Below are 20737 nucleotides of genomic sequence, written 5' to 3'. Positions count from 1 at the left end.
ACATTTCTTCATAAGACTTACTGTAAAATACATCAGTTTTTACAGTATATTCCCTGAGATATGTATCAAATAGACAACCTAAAACTGATATAAAAGTTAATAAACTATTTTACCTAAATGTGAAATACAGGCTTTTCCTTTTTTTTTGTAGGCTGGACTGCACTACATATAGCAAGTGTGGAAGGTTTGTATAGGATAGCAAATGAACTTTTGAAAGCAGGAGCTGATGTTAATGCCAGAGGATATGAACAAACAACACCACTGCAAGATGCAGTTAGAGAAGGCAATTATGAGGTATATTCAAAATTGAACACAAATTATGATTTAGAAATAGAAATTATTGTTGATGGGTCCAGAGGGTCACACAGTCTTTTCACACATGGCTGATCTTTTCAGATTAGGGGTAGATTGAGGAGCTTGCAAGTCTGTTATGCCCAATTTCAGTTCAGACAATTCCATGGTTTCTAAAATTTGTCCAAAACCAGAAATAAATTGTTTTTTTCTAATAATGCCTGAAGTACTGAGGAGTAGATTGCTACTGTTTAATACTATTTGTGTCACTTACTTAAAAATGACCCGACAGAGTAATTTGTAACCCAAACAGTATTCTGGAGTTTTAATGATTTTTTTTTTTCTTTTTTTAGCAAACGTGTTTTGTGTATTAGCCCATAGCATGCAGACTTATAAAGATATGGCTGTATATTTTGTATGATCTTAAATAGAAAGGCAGCTGAATAGTCAATGAGAATCAGTTAAAAGTTTTGTTGCCAAATGCTGTGGTTTCGTAAGACTGTGTCTGAGCTGTGGATCCTCTTTCAGTCTGGCACATCTTTGTGCATATTCCTAGAGTGGCCCAGATCCTTGTAGCTACAGAGTTCTGCGTGTTTCTTTACCTGCTTGCTATTTCTTTCTCTAGAAGTGCATATATGCTGCCTAATATTTATTGATTACCAAGTTTAGTTTTGGTTTGGTTTTTTTGGTGTGGGATTTAATGTTTTTTCCCTACACCTTTGCTCTCATTCTGTTTTACAACTGAGATAAGCGAAGAGGAAGGATGGACTTCTGGTTAATAATTTTCTCTGAGACTTGAAAGCCCCAAGGTTGGTTTTCAGATTGTAGGTCACAGATTCTTGTGGGTTCATGAAATATTTGTGAGTTCAGTGAAAGTACCTAGGGCACCATGTCTGTGGTTATGTATGAAGGACTCTGCATGTCTGCAAATAATACTCACTGGTCAGGAACTTGGATGATACTGTGAGACTACTGATCTCAGCTAGGTCACTTGGGGCACAGCAACATTATTCAACATTTGAGTTGGTATATCTACAAGGAATGGTACTATGTAGTGGCACTGTGTTTACACAGCTTCTCTGTATGAATTTGCTATTGTAGATTTGGAGCACACCTTTTGATTGCTTTATCCCTTTCTGCACCTGAAATATGGCAAAATTAATTTCATATTTCAGAGAAATAGTAACTATATGAAAGACTTTCTAATACTAAAGTTAAGGGGGAGACCATGCAAGTGTGTTATGTAGCTAAAGATCTCATTAAGGAAGAAGCATTACCCATTGGGAAAGAAATCCATAGATTTGTGACAATTTGTGAAGCTCAAGAGGGTTTCTGCTGTGGATTAAACCTTATTTTATTTGCTGTGTTGTTAGAAGAATGTATGAATTGAGAAAATTTCACTTGCAATTTTATCAGTAGCAGTCTGGTTAGAAATAATGAGGGACTTTAAACACATGGGTGAAGGATGTGACTCAAGCTGAAATGACAACAGATGCTGAAGAGAGAAAGGCAGAGGTATAAGTAAAACCACACTAGTGGTTTAATAGTGGCAGTTAACTGGAATTATTAACTGGTATCACTATCAGTTTAATAATTGGAATTCTAAAAGTGAAAATAATAACACTTGTAGGATAATGAGGCATCTATGGGAATGCTTGGGGTAAATTAACTAGAATAGAGTGGGATTATTTGCCATATACCTTAGATTTTGTGTTAGTTTCTCATGAGAAAGAAGATTGTATTAGGAAGGAGTATGGAAAATACAGTTGGAAAAGAAAAAATCTGAAAAACTTACTTTTCTAGGTGGCAGAGTTGTTACTTTGGTATGGAGCTGATCCTTTACTGAAAAATAAAATGGAGATATGTGCATTAGATGCAGCTTCTGACCAGTCTATGAAGAAACTGCTTAAACGCTATGTGCCTCTAGCCAGAAGAAGTTCAGTATCAGGTAAGAGAGGATTATCGTGACATGATCACCATTACATGAAGAAATTTGGAGCATCTGTTGCATTATAGTTCGTTAATCATTGCTAGTAATTCCATGGGCTTGCTTCACTGTCTGATGCCTGAGTACCAGTGAGTACTCCAGCACAGTTACTGTACATTGACAAAGTATAAAAGATAATGATGTCCAGCTTTTTTGTGGGCTGGAGCTATCTTTACATTTTAAATGAAGGTTTGAAGCACATTTGGTGCCTATCTAAATATGAGTCCCTGGCTGGACTCACTGATGATTGAGGTATGACTTAGAGCTATGGATAAAATTCTGTCCTAAACTGGCATAGAGGCTGAACTTTGATCCACAAGATAAAAAACAGAGGATCTTGAATTTGATCTAGATCTTAGGGGTTGCCAAGACTTAACTGCTTATTCTTAACTGCTAATATTCGTGTTGGCACTATGGTAGTATTACTGTATGTAATAACCAGTGATTTTGTGAGGGCCAGGTAGATGAACCATGTTGAGAGGTGGATCTTGTACAGTCTTAGGAATTAAATTGAGAAGGAGGTTCAGAAGAGGCTGTTTGCTCAGGTACAAAGAAATACCACAAGATAAGCCTTGATTAGAGTTAGAATTAGGACTACTGGACATCAGTGGGCCAGTGTGGGCTGTGACATGTTTTATGTTTGGAAGAAGCACCCAGCCCTTGGACTAGTATCCATCATTTCTCTCCCATGTGGGTGGCAATGAAGCTGGAATGCATGGTGCAGGGGCAATCCAAAGAGTCTTTGGGGCCTTAGGACAGTTGGTAAGGAAATATGATGCACTGGTAATTTTTTCCTCTCTCCTTCCAGTTGTGGGCAGAGACATTGGAAGCAGATGGACCTAGTCATACATGGCTCTGTGACTGGTTTCACTGCCACAGTCTTAGGGTTTTTGTTAATGGGATGGTCTACATTGTCCCTGGCCAGCCAATGTCAGATGGGATTCACCTTCCTCAAAGGGGAAAGAGGATCTTTGCTCACGAGTTAGTGGATCTCACTGACAGAGCTTTAAACTAGGCTTGAAGGGGAAAGGGGGATAATCTCAAACTTGCCTGTGACAAGCTGTGGGATGACACACAAAGGTTAGAGGGACAGAGTACCAGAGAGGGCCCTCAGCCTGTTGCTCTGTGATAAGCATATGCTGGGTACACTGGCACACTCTTGAAGTCTTAAAGAAATGAGCTGGGTCTTCTGAGGTAGTGGGAGCCAACAGGGAAACACTGGAGAAATATCTCAAAGGAAGGAAGGTGTGTCCCTCACAAAACGCAACATGTCCAACAGCACAGCTTAATTGCATCTATACCAATGCACACAGCATGGGCAGCAAACAGGAGGAGTTGGAAGCCAACATGCAGTTAGAAACCTATGACTTAGTTGCCACTACTGAAACTTGGTGGGACGAGTCTCAGGACTGGAGTGTGGTTAGATTCCCTTGAAGTGGTAAAAGTTGCCACACTGTGAAATGCCTGTTAAAGATGGTTCCAGTTTGTGTTCTTGAGTGAATCTTAGGGATGGGGATGGAGTTTGTGTTGCAGTGCAGAAATAACAAAGGGTGATGGGTCAGATATTTTCCAGTATGGTGTGGCTAGTCTAGGTTTTTGCCAAAAGTAAATGAATGGAGTGGCATGGATTAAGAAAATATTTTAATATCTAGGGTAAGATCATGGTATGTGCTATATTCATTTTATGCTTTTGTTAGCACAGAAGGTAGCTGAAAAGCTAAAGCAAACTATAGGAAGGCCCTGCATTGGTGCTGGGGGATATCCCTGCCTGTTTTTACACCAGTGACTTGGCTCTAGCTGCTCCATCCCTTTCCCTGTCCATATATGCTATACAGGGAAAGATGTAATCTGGGCTATTATCCCACCATCACTGGCTTCAGAAAAGTCCCGTGGGGATCAGGGAGTCCTGTTAGATGTTAGGGAAATGTAGTAACTCCTCTAAGTTTCACAAAGATTTGCTCAGGTCACTAATCTTCAAAATAATTTGGAAACATAATGTCATACTTTACTTTTACCTGTCCTGGTTTGTGCAAGATGTCATCTGCAACAAAGATCAGAGTCCGAGATTTTAATACATATTTTATATATTACTATGCTTTAGATTCTAATAAAACCCTTATGGGATAGCTAAATTTGGTAAGTACTATAACTGACAAAACTGTTGACCTGAGATGGCATATATGTAAAGGATTATGGTCTCTTAAATTTAGGTGCTTTCTGTCTTTCATTTTTGTTTCAGGTGAAGATCATTCAAATAATATGTTAAATATTCAAAGTGTAGAGGATACAAACTTGCACCAGGTACATCTTTACAAAGAATCCTGATGTAATTTTGATGCTGAACTGTTAAGGGATTGCTGACACTCTTCAGTAAACTAAAGTTTCTGCAATGTATTTCAAAAGCAGCCGGTAACGTACTAGCTGCTCCGTACCCAGCAGGGACCAAAACAGAGTGAAACTCGGTGTTACACCAATTCTTTGGCAAGCAGTTGCTGACCCTTACTGGTACTTGGGATAAGCTGCATTCTCATCAGGATGCAAGGCAGAGGCAACCAGCATCAGCTGCCTCATACATCTGCTGCAGAGGTGATTTACAAGCACAGTTGATCAGTGCCTCTTTGTCCTTGCAGAAACTTGACTGAAACTGCAACTTGTTGCCTGTCTTGTGGCAGTAGGACAGCTATGTCTTGGGCTGGGTTTTGATGGGAAGGAGTTAGGGAGACGCTGTATTAGAATTGCACAGTTACGCTGTGAGACCTCAGTAAGATACAGGAGCTGGTGACTCACATGAAGACAAGACACCATGATCAGTCGTTTGGGTCATTGTTTGCCTATAGCCCAGCAGCTTTTGGCATTAAAAGCTGCACTCACCTCCTCATACTCTCCCTTTTGAACAATGGTAACTGATAATACCTGCACCATGGAATGTAGTGTTAACACATATTTTATTCTTACTTCCTCAAGTGTTTGTGATAACTGTCCTTGTTACTCGCAGTACTGTCTACAGTGTCCTTAGAAATGTTGTAGTATAACAGCTTTTATGGTGGATAGTCTTAGATTGCACTTTAAAGCATCAGTTGATTGATGAAGGACATTCTCCAAGTGGAAGGAGATACAAGTTAAACATTTAATTGGGAAAACCTATTACTGTGGCTATGCAACTGATGATTTCAGTAGTTGTCTGATTTGTTACAGTGTTTGTGTTCTGATTCTAGGTCCAGATGCAAAGTAACTAACAGGTTAATGCTAATTAGTGATTTGCTTTTGGAGCAGTTTTGTTATGAAATTGCCCTGGGTTAATTCTGTGTGATTTTGCTGTGTTACTTCCCTTTCTTTGTAACGTAGAAACACTGCAGATAGGTTTGCCAGAAATGTGAAACTGTAACTTTGGCATATAACTGCAGAAGAAATGCAGTTTCAGTTCTTTAAAGGCAGAGCATTAGTTTGAAACCAGTTCAATTTTCAGAACTAAATAATAATAAAAGTATAAAGCACTTCAGTAATATTTATTCTTGGATTTCGCCCATTATGTTTTACACTTTTATACACATATTTCTTCTTAATTATACACTTACTTACTTCTTAATTTCTTTCTCCTACTGTCTTAGAAAGCTGTGCAGGCAGAGGAAACCAAGTGATCTTATAATAGCACAGTCTTCTTCTAGTATATAATAAAACAACTTACCAGAATTTTGAAATTAAGAATATGGCCTGTTTTGTAGATATAGTTAAATGCAGATGGGACAGTTCAACATGATAATACTAAAATTTCAAAGGAAGTTTTTCTAAAAATGAGCAAAGCAGAAAAAAACTGGTAAAATATAGAAAAAATCAAAGTTCTTCAGAATTCTGAAGGCAGAATACTGAATGGAGAAAAAATTCAAAAAAGACAAATCAATTACTATTTGTACAGCAGAAGCTATAGCAAAGAGTAAAACTGTTCAGAAATAATGTGTAATATTAGGTGGACCTCTTGTTTAGGTGCACTTACAAAACCAAGGAACAGTTGAGTTCTAGAAAACTGTTACCCTGGTGCTGGACCTGATGAAATGGGCCATACTGTTGTTGTTTCTGATCAGAAGTGCTACATCCCAGTTAATGTTGTAGGAAAACTGAGTGAAGTCAGGCAGAATCGCCACAGGAGCATGAATTCAACAAGATCAATTTACAGAAGAAAAGGACAGAACTGGTGGACTGGTAGAAACTCAGCAAATTCTGTTGTAACAGGGAAGGAGATCAGCAGTTTGCCTTGCCCCACATCAGTGTTTTCTGGAGTGTCTTTACTTGCATTCTCGGACTACAGATTTAACAGAACTTGATTGTCAGTCAATACTTACTTACTTTGACTTCCTCTCACAATGTATCTTTTTTACAGTTACAACAGGAAGTCAAGAGTTGTGACAGTGATCAACATAATCTCAGACAGATTAACAGTAGTAGTTTGAGTGACAGGAATCTAAATACTGATATGAGAATACATTCAGAATGAATTATGTCTTTGCAGAACCTGACAAATCAAGTTACATCTGATGTTTATGGAAATAAAATCTATGGATTGGTTCTAAGTTTAAAACCCTTTTTCCGTTTGTTTGAACAAATTTTTTTATAGACGGATGAGTCAGAAACAGGATGTGCAAATTTTATGGATTCAGATAGCATGGACATATCGCAACCAACTACTGTAAAAGAGGTCCAGAACTGTTCTAATATATCTCAAGAAGGAACCAGCTGCACTGAACAGACACTTCAAGCAAATGCAGAAACACTGATATCACATGAGCTTGTAGCAACTACTAATGGAGAAAGTGTTTCTGCAAATCCTTATAATGCTACTAGTGGTGTACTAAGCACCATTGAAAAAAAGGCTCAGCAACTAGAGAAAGGAGGGAGGTTCCTGCTTAATGCAGAAGAAAGTGTTGAAGGTTGCCATATAGAAACTGAAAACACTAGTAGTTCAGGTGTTGAGCCTGTAGCTTTACAGCTCCACGAAGAGGACACGCTTCAAATGAGCTCCGAAAGAGAGGATCTTCAGGAGACCAACTTAAAAGCAGATTTGCATTGTGGTGTTAATGCAGACAGCAACTCTATTTATTCATTTCAGATTGTGGAAAAGATACAGAAAGAAATCTCCCAGAAAACAGGTGCCATGTTTTGTTTGAAAATAATTTTATGAGTTTTTGTAAGCATTCTGTGTATTTTGTTAAAAACCACCAGCTGGTAGTCTCCAGAGAATGTATTTTGCTATAAATAGCAGATACCTGGAATGTATAGTGGTGCAGTCCACTGTGCCAGATTAACTAGTTAGTAATTTCGTGGGGACTGTTTTATACCCACGTCTGCACTGTATTTACCAAAATGTGACTGTGGTGGTCATTACAATAATTAGAACAAGTACACCCTTTTTTTTTCATACCAGCTGAAGGAATGTCTGCTGGAGTAAGTGGAACAGAAGGCACTGAAAAAAACGGAGAAGAAAATGCAAAGGCCAACGTGCTTTCAGAGTTTACTGAAACAAAAGAAGTCCAAGCCAAGAGACTAAGATTGGACCCCCAGGAGACAAGGCAAGACGTAGCCATGTGTTCCAGCAGCGGCAAAACAAAGCTTTCATCTAATCAGTCACAATTCAGTCAAGCATCAAAACAGCAAACATCCAAGACATCAGGTGAAAAGTTAATGATATTGTATAAAAACAGTAAATTTTTTTCCAGACATACATGAAGAAAGCTTTTTGTAATACATGAGGAAAAGTTTGGGGAAATACATATAGCACGTTGAGCAAATACCCATGTGAATTCCAAATACTTGAAATATTTCAAGAACTTCTGTACCCCTTTTTATCGAATGCACATACATACTCTGTTTTGTTTATGTTATATTCCTCAGTCTTTTAGCATTGTAGTTGAGCAGATTCAGAATTGTAACCAAGACCTTAAAATAACATTGCATTGGTCCTTTGTTAACTATGTTACATAAATAGTAGTTTAAAATAATACTAAATTAGTCCTCAGCTATCTAGTCAAAGAAGAAAACCTGGCTGGCTGTATATTCATATGTGCATATATCCACTTATATTTTATAGATTATATCCTCATCAGGCACAAATCAGCATAGGCTCTTATTGTACTGGTGCATTAGGTTTCAGATGTAGTGTAAAAACAAACTTCCTTATGTAAGTGTAAGGATCTAGCATCCTATATTCTCTTCTGCCTACACATACAGCTTTCTGTTCAGCATTTTCATCCCATGTCTAAGACTTGTGCTCATCCTGTCCCCTTACAATCTTAATAGAACCTTGGTCCAACAGATTGCTTATCATAACCCCCAAGTATTTGTCACTTACTGTTTTGGGTTTGGTTTTTTTTTTTTTTAAAGGTGGCAGTCATCTTGTGTAGTTCAGTTCCTTCTGAAACCAGAGAACCATAGGATTCAAGACTTACCAAAACCAAACCTTCCAGTTCCTTCCTCATTAAAATTTTAAATGTAATATCTCTGGCGGACCACTGATTGAAAAATGTTTATCTTCATACCATTTGGCATTCTCCTTAACTTGTGTTGAAAATAACTGTGTCATTAGATTGTAAGGATTTCTTGTGTAGCTTTGCCTTGATATTGAGTATTTGTCTTTTCTGATTGTCTTTGACAATTCTGTCATTTCTCTCTAGTAGTTAAGAGTTTGGGAATTCTTTTTTCTGGTTTTCATAGATTTTGAAATACTGCCTTCTTAGGATCTTAGCTGTCTGTGACTATGTCTTTGTATTCTTTTATTTTCCACAGCAGTTTTTTACAAGTCCTTATTTATGTTTGCTACCATTCGCTTCCTATTTTTTTACTTTGTCATTTACTGTTGCTCTCAAATTCGATTACTAAGACAGGTTAGTTTTTGAATCTGTGCAGCTTTTCATCTTGAATGTGGTATATGTTGTGAAATACGTCCTAGCTTCGACTGCGGTTATGTGTTGCTGGGGTCTATTCGTCAGACTTTGCTTTTGACTGGGATGCAAATGAATACTAACATTAAGTATATCTTACATAGTTCAGAAATCAGTGGGGTTTGTGCTCTTATATCCATTAATTCCTTTTAAAACCAACATATGTAAGAGTGTGTATATGTAAAATATTATATACAACAAATATACACACCCACCCATACATGCAAATACAATATGGACAAATACATCTGCACACTTACTATCAACATGCTCAGTTGGTTACCTCTTTTTGTTTGCTTAGTACCCTGCTTCTCTTTGGGGACTTTGGATTCTCACTAGTCTTCAAAGTTGAATTAAGGAGTCATCAGCCAATCTCTGCAATGTCCTGTTACATATGTGACAAAAAACATTGAGGAAAACGTTTGATGCCCCTGTTGATTCTTTTCTTTTTGCTATTCACATCTTCTTGTCCTCTTCTTCCTTCAGCTATACAGAATGCTGATTCCTCTACCCATCTCAGGTGGTGGCATCATAAGTTTCTGCTCTCTCGACTTTCTGGGATGCAAGCTCATCTTCTCTTTTGTAAGGAGAATGGAGAAGGAAAGGAATAGGTGCTTATTGTTACTGTTTGCCAGTATTTGGCAGTATCAGAACTTAGATTTCCTAACTCCAAATTGATTCCTCCTGTTCCACCTTTCTTACTTGATACTAGAAAAGAAAATCCATGGCATATCTGATACGTGTCATTGTCCACTGCTAATTATTGGAAGAATAAACATTAAACATAATAGCAATTCTTTTTCCTCACAGTTGTTCATTTTTTAGTTTGTATATGCTCTATAATTAAGTCTATATGCAAGAATACATTTTTGGATTTTTTGCCTCCTATATATACAATTATGATTTTTAAAGAACTTTCTTCCAATATATGTCTTAGATTTTGGTCTCCTCTGGAACAGCATTTCACAATAACTTCTTTCCCCAAAAAGAGATTCTTCAGGTAATACTTTCTTCAGCTAAAATTTAATTATTTCCTCCCCTCCTAGTGATGGGGATGAGAATGTTGCTGTTTGAAAGGTGATGTGAGAAAGTATAGCCCATCATAGAGTTGAAGGCATTAATACTTTTGGAGACCAGGACAATGGCATTCAGATTGCAGCAGGAAAAAGTGAAAGATAGGATGTTTTCTGACTTGCAGGGTTTCAGGTCTCTGTGTTGTCTCATAGAAGCACATTCATTAACTGGCTTTTGTATCTCATGTCGTGGTTCCCATGTGCCAGTGGTGTTCCTTGTGTTATTCTATTCTTGAAGAAAAATCTTTTCTTCCTAAATGATTCATTGTCACTTTCATTTACAGTCAGTCACTTACTAGGCTCTCAACATTCCCCTTCTGCTTATACAGAAGGAAGGTACAAACAGCTTGTTTCTCTTCTTACAGTTCAATCTATGGAAAGAATCTCTCATAGACCAATGTTGAAGTATTCAAGTGTCTTTTGAAAGATAGTATCTTTGATGTTGCTGAGGTATGTCAGCCTCATCTAGTCTCATTGCTGGTTACTGTAATCTCTCCATTTTATCTTTTTAAGTGTGCTGGCTGGGTTTTGTATTTGCCAGTTCCTGATGTTTCCTGCTCATGACCTACCTGGCAGTGCATTCCACAGAAAATGTGATTCACTTATCAATGTCCCATTATGTTTTTGCAAAAGTTTTGTAACAACTGTGAAGAAACTGTTGTGCATGACAACTTCACTGGAAAACTTTGCAATTATTTCTGTTCACTTACAGCCAGTATTGCTAAGGGTCATTAGCTTAATGGGCTGTTGTGTGCCTTTGTTTTCTCCTACATCTCTAAAGAGTCCCTAGGACATTCTCCTGTGAATCAAATGGGAAGAAAAGGAAAAACCAGAAAGTGGATGATTGCTTTGGGAGTTCAGACCCAGAAGCTTTCAGACAAAATGTGATACATTATCTTACAATAAAGTAGGTCTCAAATTAGAGGAGTATTTCAATAATGTGACCCGTATTTGTGCTCTAGAATCTCAGTGTTCATTTAAAAAAGAAACTCTTTAGCTCTTATGTTTGCCAATATGGTGTGGGCCAAGCACCCCCAGTGCAAAGACGTCTGCCTGAACGCTTTTTGACAGGTTAGAATAGCCTGCAGTGAGCTCCATACTACTGTAGTCTGGCTGCAGCAGTGCCTGAACAAGCTAGTTTAAAATTCCTATGGACATATCCCCAGTATTTATCTGTCTTTGATATAGTTGCACTATTTCTTTCATGTTCTTCCAAACTGTCTTGGATGACGAGCTCTGTAGTTTACCTTAAAGGAAACCTTGGAAAAGCAGATTTTCCAGGAGGCATGAGCAGCATGCAGAAAGGTAGTTGTCAAGTGATGGAAGATATTTGATAGCAGTGGATACTGATAACTGAAAATATTTGAGACGACGGCTTGCATGATGAGTAGAGGAAATGCTTCGGATGCAGCAACTAGTTGTTCATAGGAATAATTTAAAAAAACCCGTGGATAAGAGTTACAAAATGCGTATTACGCTTTCAGTTTTTTTTGAAAATTACAGATTTTCAGTAAATCAGAAAAGAACACGGTGAACGGTAAAAGAACACAGCACAGTAATGTAATAGCAGGAATAGGAGTTTAAAAAAAAGCTAATATGCATGGTAGCACTTTGGAAGATACATGCACCCTGTCTGTTAGCAGTTTGGGGGGATGGGGGGTTGTCCTTACTCTGTACGCAGAATCAGTACTTTTTAAATCTGCTTTTTTGCTTTGTGTCTCTTACAAATTGATACATCTGTTACCTGAAGCCTCAGAATTAGGGCCTGTCTGATGATCGCCTGGTAAAATGTTAAGTGTTTGTTGCTTGCTTTGTGAACCAATAAGAGAAAGAGGAAATTGAGTTTATTTACGATTATGTGTCCAATCCTGACAGGTTTAATTAAAAGGCAGTTCAGTTATGTCACTAGACATTAATCAAAGATTTGTAATCAGTCTACGGGACTTTTTCACATCACAGCTGTAAAAATAACTGCTCTTTCCTGACACAGAGTTAGGAACTGAAAAGAGGTGACAGTCAAGTCTTTATATATCTCCTTAAATAGCCTTATGCGTGCACTTTAAATATTTAGCAGGCCTGCCTCGTAGCTTGAAAGGAGGCAAAGGAGAAAAGAAACATACTCCCTACCTACAGATGACTTACCAAGGGTACAATTAATTGGGTGGAGATCAGCGAAAAAGGTTGAAGTTTTATACTGTTGGTCTGTAACTCATTGTACCATTGTCAAGCTGTCTATGAATGCTTCTGCACTGGGTCTGTTTGTTAATTGAGCTGTTATGCAGTACCTTCTAACCTTTTGATGTAATCAGTTAATGTCATTGAATAATTAAGTCAATAGCATTGTGCACATTTATGTTAATTCATATGAGTTTTGGAGCTTGATTTTTTGTTTATAATGAAACAGATTTTGTGGTTCCTAATGAACATCCAATATGTGTTTAGAATCCTCCCTGTCTACAAGAAAAAAAGCTGTAACTTTACATGATACCTTTACTACAAGATCTGGGAAAAAGATGACAGTTAGGAGAAATGCAAAAGGAGAAACTCAGCTGCATATGGCTGCTAGGAGAGGAGATTTGTCTTTGGTGAAAACTTTATTGTCATCTGGAATTTGTGTCAATGAACAGGACTATGCAGGTTTGAAAATTAGTCTCTTTATGATATTTTAATCAAATTTATAATATATGTATAATATATAAATGTATATATTTATAATATGTATTTATGGCATGTATGTTTTATATAACTTGTGCCATTTTAATATAATTATGGATTCTTGATTTTTGGTACAACTGTAAGGAATAAAAGACATGATTCAACAAGTGCAAGCACAACCAGTGAATTCCTGGACTTTATGGCTCAGCATGGAGCTAAGGTAGCCACTTTGTCAGCAAGGGCATTAATTAGGTCTTGCTCCTCTGCTGAAGAGCACATTTTCAGAGATATGTACAGAAAGTGAATGTCGAAGCTTGGCAAAGAACTAATGCTTATGCCTGTGAATATATACACATGAAGCACATTCACACAACTCATATTTCCTTAGGAAACTAGGAAAAAATCGACAGCAAGATATTTTTTTCTGCCTAAATGTATAAGGCTTTTTTTTTCTTAATAGTCCCAGAATGAATGATATTCTATTCTGCATTACTGGCAGACTTGATATTATAAAATACCACTGGGATTGCCAATCAGATTATTAATATTATGCTTCTGTGGTTTTAGAGTCTTTCTAGTGCTGTAGTAAAAAAGTAAACAATATTTTTCTGCTTAATATGGGATACATTTTTCTCTAAAGTAAACTAATTACACAGGAAATAATTTACCTTAGCATTTCCGGATGCTTGTTTGTCTAAGATTTATCTTAAAGAGAGTAGTCTGTTGCTTATAGTACAGGAAACACAGCAAAATATATATAATGTCTAATTAGTGATCTGTGTGGATCTTTCCAAATCAGATGTATTATGTGTCATCTTGCTTTTATTAGGTTGGACGGCAATTCATGAAGCTTCTAATAAGGGATTTACTGAAGTGGTTTTAGAATTACTGAAGGCTGGTGCTGATGTTAACAGCAGAAGTATGGATGGTATTTTGCCAATACATGATGCTGTTTGTGGCAACTATCTGGAGGTACGTTTTTCTTTTACCTGAGATTTCCAACAAAGCATCAGCAAAGCAAAATCCTGCTTTAAATAGGGAATGTTGACATTACTAGTACAACTTTAGTGTGTAGTTGCATTTAGGAAATAAATGAGTCTTTAGAATGATCAAAATTAGAGAATGAGATTTTTCAGTAGTGACAATTTAAATTGTTAGTCAACTAATTCAGTTCATTGGACAAATCAGAAAAATTCAGAAGCTTCCCATGGTGCCCTCCCATTATTAGGCTGTATAGAAATAGAACTTAAATACAACATTCTCAATTTTATCATCCAGTCCACTGTCCCTGCTATGGGCAGGGACACCTTTCACTACATCAGCTTGCCCAAAACTTCGTCCAGCCTGACTTTGAACACTTCCAGTGATGGGGCATCCACAACATCTATGGGCATCTTGTTCCTTTGTAAGAACAGGCCTCATTGTAGGAACTTGCTTTTTGGGAAGAAAAACACCCTAGGCCTATTGTTTAAAAATCAACCTTGTTTTTCATTAACAGGTCCCTTCCAACCCAAGCCATTCTATGGTTCTTAAGGATAGACTTACTACAGTTGGAAGGGACCTACAAGGATCATCTAGCCCAACTGCCTGACCGCTTCAGGGCTGACCAGAAATTGAAAGCATGTTATTAAGGGCATTGTCCAAATGCCTCTTAAAGAACATGGATAGGCTTGGGACATTGAGCACCTCTCCAGGAAGCCTGTTCCAGTGTTTTGCCGCCCTCTTGGCAAAGAAATGCTTCCTAATGTCCAGCCTAAACCTTCCCTGCTGCAGCTTAGAACCATTTCCATGTGGCCTATCACTGGATCCCAGGGAGAAGAGCTCAGCATCTCCCTCCTTAGAAAGCTGTAAAGAGAGCAAGGAGCTTGCCTGAGAGTCCTCATCCACTCCTCATAGGACATGCCTGCCAGCCCTTTCACCAGCCTTGTTCCCTTCCTCAGGGCACAATCAAGGAAGGATCTTAACAACCTTCTTAAAATGTGGGGCCCAGAACTGCACACAAATAAATGTTGTTTTGGCACAGTGAGTTCCAGGGAACTGAGCATAAAAAGGTGGTGCCAGTTTGGCTCAAACTTAGATTCGTATCCAGAGAGCTGGTTTATCTTTTTATGTCAGCAAAGATAAAATGACAGGGATAATTTCACAGGCCTGGTGCCAGTAGAGGTCTTGAAAACATATAAGCTGATATTCAGCATTGTGAGGGAGAAGATTCTGAACTTCTAGAGAGTGTTCTTTTTAGGTCCTTTCCAACCCAAACCATTCTAAGATTCTATGATTCTGATACTTCCCAATATAAAAAAGAAGAAATGCTAAAGATGAGAGGTCATGTATATGACAATTCTTTACCATACAAACTCTGACCTTGTCAAGGCTTTCATATGATCTGCATTTTAGTGCATAGTTGATTCCACTGATGCCTCTAATCTCACTTCCACAATGTCCAATTAATCAGTCTTGCAAGTGATTAAGAAGTAGGAAAAAAAATCATCAGTGCACGTAACTAAAACCACTATTAAATATTGGAAAGAAAAAAGTCCATTTCTTTTCTGTACTTTGGTCTTAATATAATTGACCAGTTCCTTTTAATTTAGATAAATGAAGTTTTGCAATTGCCCTCTATAACAATACCGTAAAGATGATAGGTGTAGTTGTGAGTTTGTGAATTATTTGTATATTTTAATGGAAAAGTAAGAAGCATAAGAGACAAGTCTGTTGATAACAGCCAATTAAACTTATTTGTTTAATTTGGATTGCAAGTGTAAGAGGTTTGAGTATTTATTTGTATCTTTATCATTTCTGGGTTTTGATAGATACAACACATCTTGTTGTGTTCTGAATCCACAACAAGAATTATCACAGTACAAATAATAATAATAATTTATAATAGGTAGCCAGGATTCTACTACAGCATGGAGCAAACCCCTGTGAGATGGATGCTTCAGGGGAAAGTGCTATGGATAAAGCTTGTGATGATGAAATGAAAGAACTGCTGAAGTCTTACAGTGCTACAGTCTCTGTACTTCCTGTTAAGACTACTGAAGTTACAGGTATGTAAACATGACGTAAATCATAGGGTTACCCTGTACTCCTAAGGAATATCTCTGCATTAGAATGCTGCTCATTGGCAGACTTGCATTTTGGCTGGCACTGATATTTTTATCAACTACTGAACATTATGTATTTATTTACTTATTTTCAGAAAATCACAGAATCACAGAATGGTAGGGGTTGGAAGGGACTTCTGGAGATTATCTAGTCCAACATCCCTGCTAGAGCAGGATCACATCCCTGCTAGAGCAGGTGGCACAAGGCAGCATCCAGGGAGGTCTGGAATATCTCCAGAGAAGGAGACTCCAGAGACTCACTGGGCAGCCTGTGCCAGTGCTCTGTCACCCTCACTGTGAACAAGTTTTTCCTCAGGTTTGGGTAGAACTTCCTGTATTCCAGTTTGTGCCCATTGCCCTTTGTCCTGTCACTGGGCACCCCTGAGAATTTTGGCCCCATTTGTTTTGATTTTTGTAAGTGTTCATCTCATTCTTCTCTTCTCCAAACTAAAGAGACCCAGGTCTCTCAACCTTTCTCATAAGAGAGATGCCCCAGTCCCCACATCATCTCTGTAACCTTCCACTGGGCTCTCTCCAATAGTTCCCTGTCTTTCTTAAACTGGAAACCCCACAACTGGATGCAGCACTCTATGACTATATGACCTCATCAGGGCAGGATAGAGCAGGGAGGAGAACCCCAGTCAGCCTGCAGGCGATGCTCTTCTTAGTGCACCGCAGGACTCCACTGGCCGTCTTGGCCACAAGCGCACACTACTGGCTCATGAAGAGCTTGTTGTCCATCAGGACTCCCAGGTCCTTCTCTTCAGCACTGTTTTCCAGCAGGTCGTCCCCTAACCTGTACTGGTACCTGGGGTTATTCCTTCCCTGGGTGCAGGATGCTACACTTGGAGAGGTGTAAGTACATATTTGGTTCTTTCCTTTCACAGGAACCTTATGTTTTTGAAAGTGGTGGCTGTAACATTTATTTAATTATCCCATCTAAATTTTATTTCCTTTGCATATACAAGGTATTTTAAAATTACGTAATCTACCATTGCATCTTTGTAACCTGTATTAGCTAAGCTAACCTATTAGGCTCCTGCAAATTCATTTTACATTCTACTTACTTTTTCCTTAATTTTGGAGAGATGAACTGTCCTTCTAGGTCTAAAAGACCAAAGCGTTGTTGTCACAGCTGCTATGAAAATGATGATGTAGCATTGGAGCCACATGAGAAATACAGTGTGGTAAGTGTAGTTAATAAAAGTTTTATTAAACTGCTTCATATTATAGTACTGTATAGTGTCTTTTACTGACTGATTGAGATTAAAATATAATTTAAAGAACTGGAATGTATGTAAAAAAACCAGCAGCATGAAGAGGCTTGCAGTGTATAAGCTGTGATTTACCCTGTATAAGTCTGTACATTGTCACTTGTCTTTGTTCACGATTCCTGGGCACTTATATTTATTGAGCAAACAGTAGTCAATACATACATTTCTTACTGCCTGTATGAATAGAAGAAAGGTTTGGAATCCCAACTCTGTTCATCACATTTCTAAAATGGCTTTTTGAGAGTAATGATTTTTCTTCATCATAATGAAGGTATTTGTAAATTGTTTAATCTTAAGTTTAAAAAGCTAGGAAGAATTTTGCACAAGATGCATGTGAAGAGAGCTCTTGCTGGTTTCAGTAGACTGTAGCTACATTGTCCAGGTGATGGTCTCATGGTGAAATTCCCTGTCTAATCCCTGAAGTGCACTTAGAGGTGGGACTCTGAACATGCATTAGTTTGAATGCCGTGGTAAAACCAGGCTGTGACTGTCCCTTTTAGAGCATACACTTGGCAAGATACCTCTGTTGCCTTTACGCAATAATTCCCTGCCTGGAATGATGAGTCTACCAACACTTACCCTGCAGGCCGTGCATCACAGCCGATGTTTTGGAGCATTTGGCTCTACTTCCTGTAATTTCTGTTAGCAGGAGTCCGTTGCCGCCATACAAGATGCAGAAGAGGAGCAAGAAGAGCTATTTCTACTTGAATTGAGAACTCCCAAAGATGCAGGTAATATCTTTGCTAATATAATAATTTTTAAAATAGTATCGTATGTAATATATTTTAATATCTCCTCTGGAAAATACAACTTTAGAGAGTAAGATTTTAATAACAGCTCCCAAGTCAGCTCACTTCCTGAAGTACTTCCAGTTTACATAGGCATGAATGTGATGACAAAACAGGGAAGCATGCTTGGAGACATGTGTTTCAAGACAACCTGATTGTGTAAAAAGGCATCATTAGTTAAGAATCCACACTGTTGGCAACATTACTCAGTTACAAGCACATGACCCCCTTCATGGTCAAGAAGAGCAGCTATATCTGTATGTAACATTAACAGATACAGCATTTTCATTGTCGTGCATCTGGACTTTCAGGAGCCTAAAATAATTTATGAGGGAAAAAGAGAAATCTTTAGGGCAGACAATGTGGATGATGGGCAGTTCCAGAAATGCTGGTGCCGAGAGGTGTAATTTGTCACAGGCTATCAAATCTCAGTTCAGATTAATCTCAAGAGCCTACTAAGTGACACTGACTTCTGAAGAGATCGCAGTGCCAGTGCTGTGTAGCAGTTTGTGTCAGTTGTTCCTGTGCCATGGCAGTTGAAGTGGCAAAGATTGCTGAAGAAATGCCTTTGACAAAAGTCTTTTTCCCCAGCTGCCCTTGCCATGATGGCAGGGCAGTTTATTTTGGAGCAGCTCACGCCCATGGAACAGTTTTGCTTCCTGACAGAGAAGGGGGTTGCTTTTTTAAAATTTACTTTCCTGAATATAAAGTGGAGCTTTGAAATGATATTTAAAATGGTCAATTTGTCCCTTTAAATGTGAAATAGGGAATTATGTACAATAATAGCTTCCAGGGTTTTTTATATTAACTGTTAAATAAATCACAGAATCATAGGGGTTTGAAAGGGACCTCGAGAGATCATCGGGTCCAACCCCCATGTACATGCTTTCTTAAAAAAGCATTTGACAAACAGGTAGATGATACGATAGGCAAAAGCCTATAAGCAGAGATTGGTGCAATTTCATAAACAGCAATTTCATAAACAGCAAAACTATCAGACTTTTCATGTTTAGGGCTATGAGAGAAATTAAAATGGGGATCTGTTACCGCTGCCAACAAAAGTATTAATAATCTAGTGCCTCTGAAACTAACCCATAGTAATTACCTGTGAAGTGGCACAAGACTGAACAAGAAATACATTGATGAACTTGAAACAGAATAAAATCTTCAGGTTATTTGCATGCAGTACAAACTACTGAAAATTCAAATTCCCTATCAAGCTGCCTTAATAAGAGCAATATTTTCATATTTTTCTATTTTAATAAATTATTAAAGTCTGGTAGATACTGTACTACAGGCTTTGGGAAAAAAAATTATTAATTCCTTTTTTAATCCTGTAATTTCCCATTTTTCATTATTATGAAAAGCTTGTGTTTCCTGTTTTAGAATTTCAGGAATTAGATTACATGTTTAGCCTGTTATCCCAGTGGTATCCTCTGATCATGACTTCTGAGCTCTCCTTTATCTTATATGACTAAGAGAGATAGGTGTTGTAGTTTAACTCAGCAGGCAGGTAAAATAACCACACAGCCATTTGCTCATTCCCCCCTTTCCAGTGCAAATGGTAAAAAAACCAAACAAATCACGGGTTAAGATAAAGAATTTTTAATAGGAAAAGCCTACTATTTTATAATACTTCAAACGTAAGGATTTTAGCTGCCTTCTTAAGTTTGTATAACTTCTGCAGGTAGCACCACATATAATTGTCATGTTATATAGCACTTGCAACACAAAAAATTTTAAACGTTTCAGTACTTATTATTCATAGGACTTCATTATTTTGCTTTCTTACTAATTTTCTAGACAAGGCAATTGCACTTCAAATTTTTCAGTACTGTGGCTATTTGCTTTTAAGCTAATTTTTTTTTTTATGAAGAATTTCTTTAGAAATACTCTAGTGTGGAGTGCTATCAGTATGCATGACAGTATAAGGTACTGCTTTAACAATATTTCCATAGTTTGGCTGTGTATTTGCTACACTAAAATGTTATTACTATAATTATATTTTACTGCTTATTGCCATCATGATTTTGATTATATCAAAATATTGGACAGATGTGTATATCCAAAGGCTGTCTGAGCTCCAAGGTACATTGAACGAAATACTTGCAAAACAGAGAACGGAAAGGGATACCCTTGCTAAAAAATACAGGTAAGTAGAATACAAGGGCTGTGTTTACAGAATGCTATTCTTTAAAGCAGTAGTGATACAGGCTGTTAGGTTAGCATACAGTAGCATAAAAGTAAATATATGTGGTTTTCATTTGGATTATGTGGGAGCACGATCCATATTGGCTTCAGTTACCTGCAGTAAGAGTTTACATCAAGGAATAACATCAGGGTTTAGCTAATGCATACTAATCAGTTATTGTGTACATTAGTGAGCAATTGAAATTAGGTAATCAACCTACAAAAGGTGTGGAAAAATTACTGAAGCAGAAGTTAGGAAATGGAGACACTGAGCAATTAGATTACTTTTCTAGCATCATGAAGGAAGCAGTAGTAACTCAGACACTACTTCTAGTGTCTCAGCCCCAGTTGTGTTTTATTAGCACCCCTAGATCCAGAGTGTTCAACCAACAGACAGCAAGATCACCTCAGTGTGACAGTGTGGATTGTGCAGGTTGTCAAATTCC

General features: G+C 37.8%; 1 protein-coding gene across 1 annotated transcript in view; it reads left to right on the top strand.

The window, feature by feature from the left end:
* ANKRD31 (ankyrin repeat domain 31) overlaps positions 1–20737 on the top strand; it is a gene marked incomplete at its 5' end in the record, with an annotated part of 66059 nt that overhangs the window by 25901 nt on the left and 19421 nt on the right. The window contains 11 exons of the mRNA XM_084278494.1: positions 152–294; positions 2095–2239; positions 4518–4579; positions 6888–7419; positions 7695–7940; positions 12723–12917; positions 13765–13907; positions 15823–15986; positions 17145–17226; positions 17963–18044; positions 20157–20253. Of these exons, the coding sequence (XP_084134620.1) occupies positions 152–294; positions 2095–2239; positions 4518–4579; positions 6888–7419; positions 7695–7940; positions 12723–12917; positions 13765–13907; positions 15823–15986; positions 17145–17226; positions 17963–18044; positions 20157–20253 (1891 nt within the window). The remainder of the gene's footprint in view (positions 1–151; positions 295–2094; positions 2240–4517; positions 4580–6887; positions 7420–7694; positions 7941–12722; positions 12918–13764; positions 13908–15822; positions 15987–17144; positions 17227–17962; positions 18045–20156; positions 20254–20737) is intronic.

The sequence above is a fragment of the Gallinula chloropus genome (assembly GCF_964237585.1).
Source record: "Gallinula chloropus genome assembly, chromosome: Z".
NCBI classification, from domain to species: domain Eukaryota; kingdom Metazoa; phylum Chordata; class Aves; order Gruiformes; family Rallidae; genus Gallinula; species Gallinula chloropus.
This window is presented reverse-complemented; position numbering and strand designations above follow the sequence as displayed.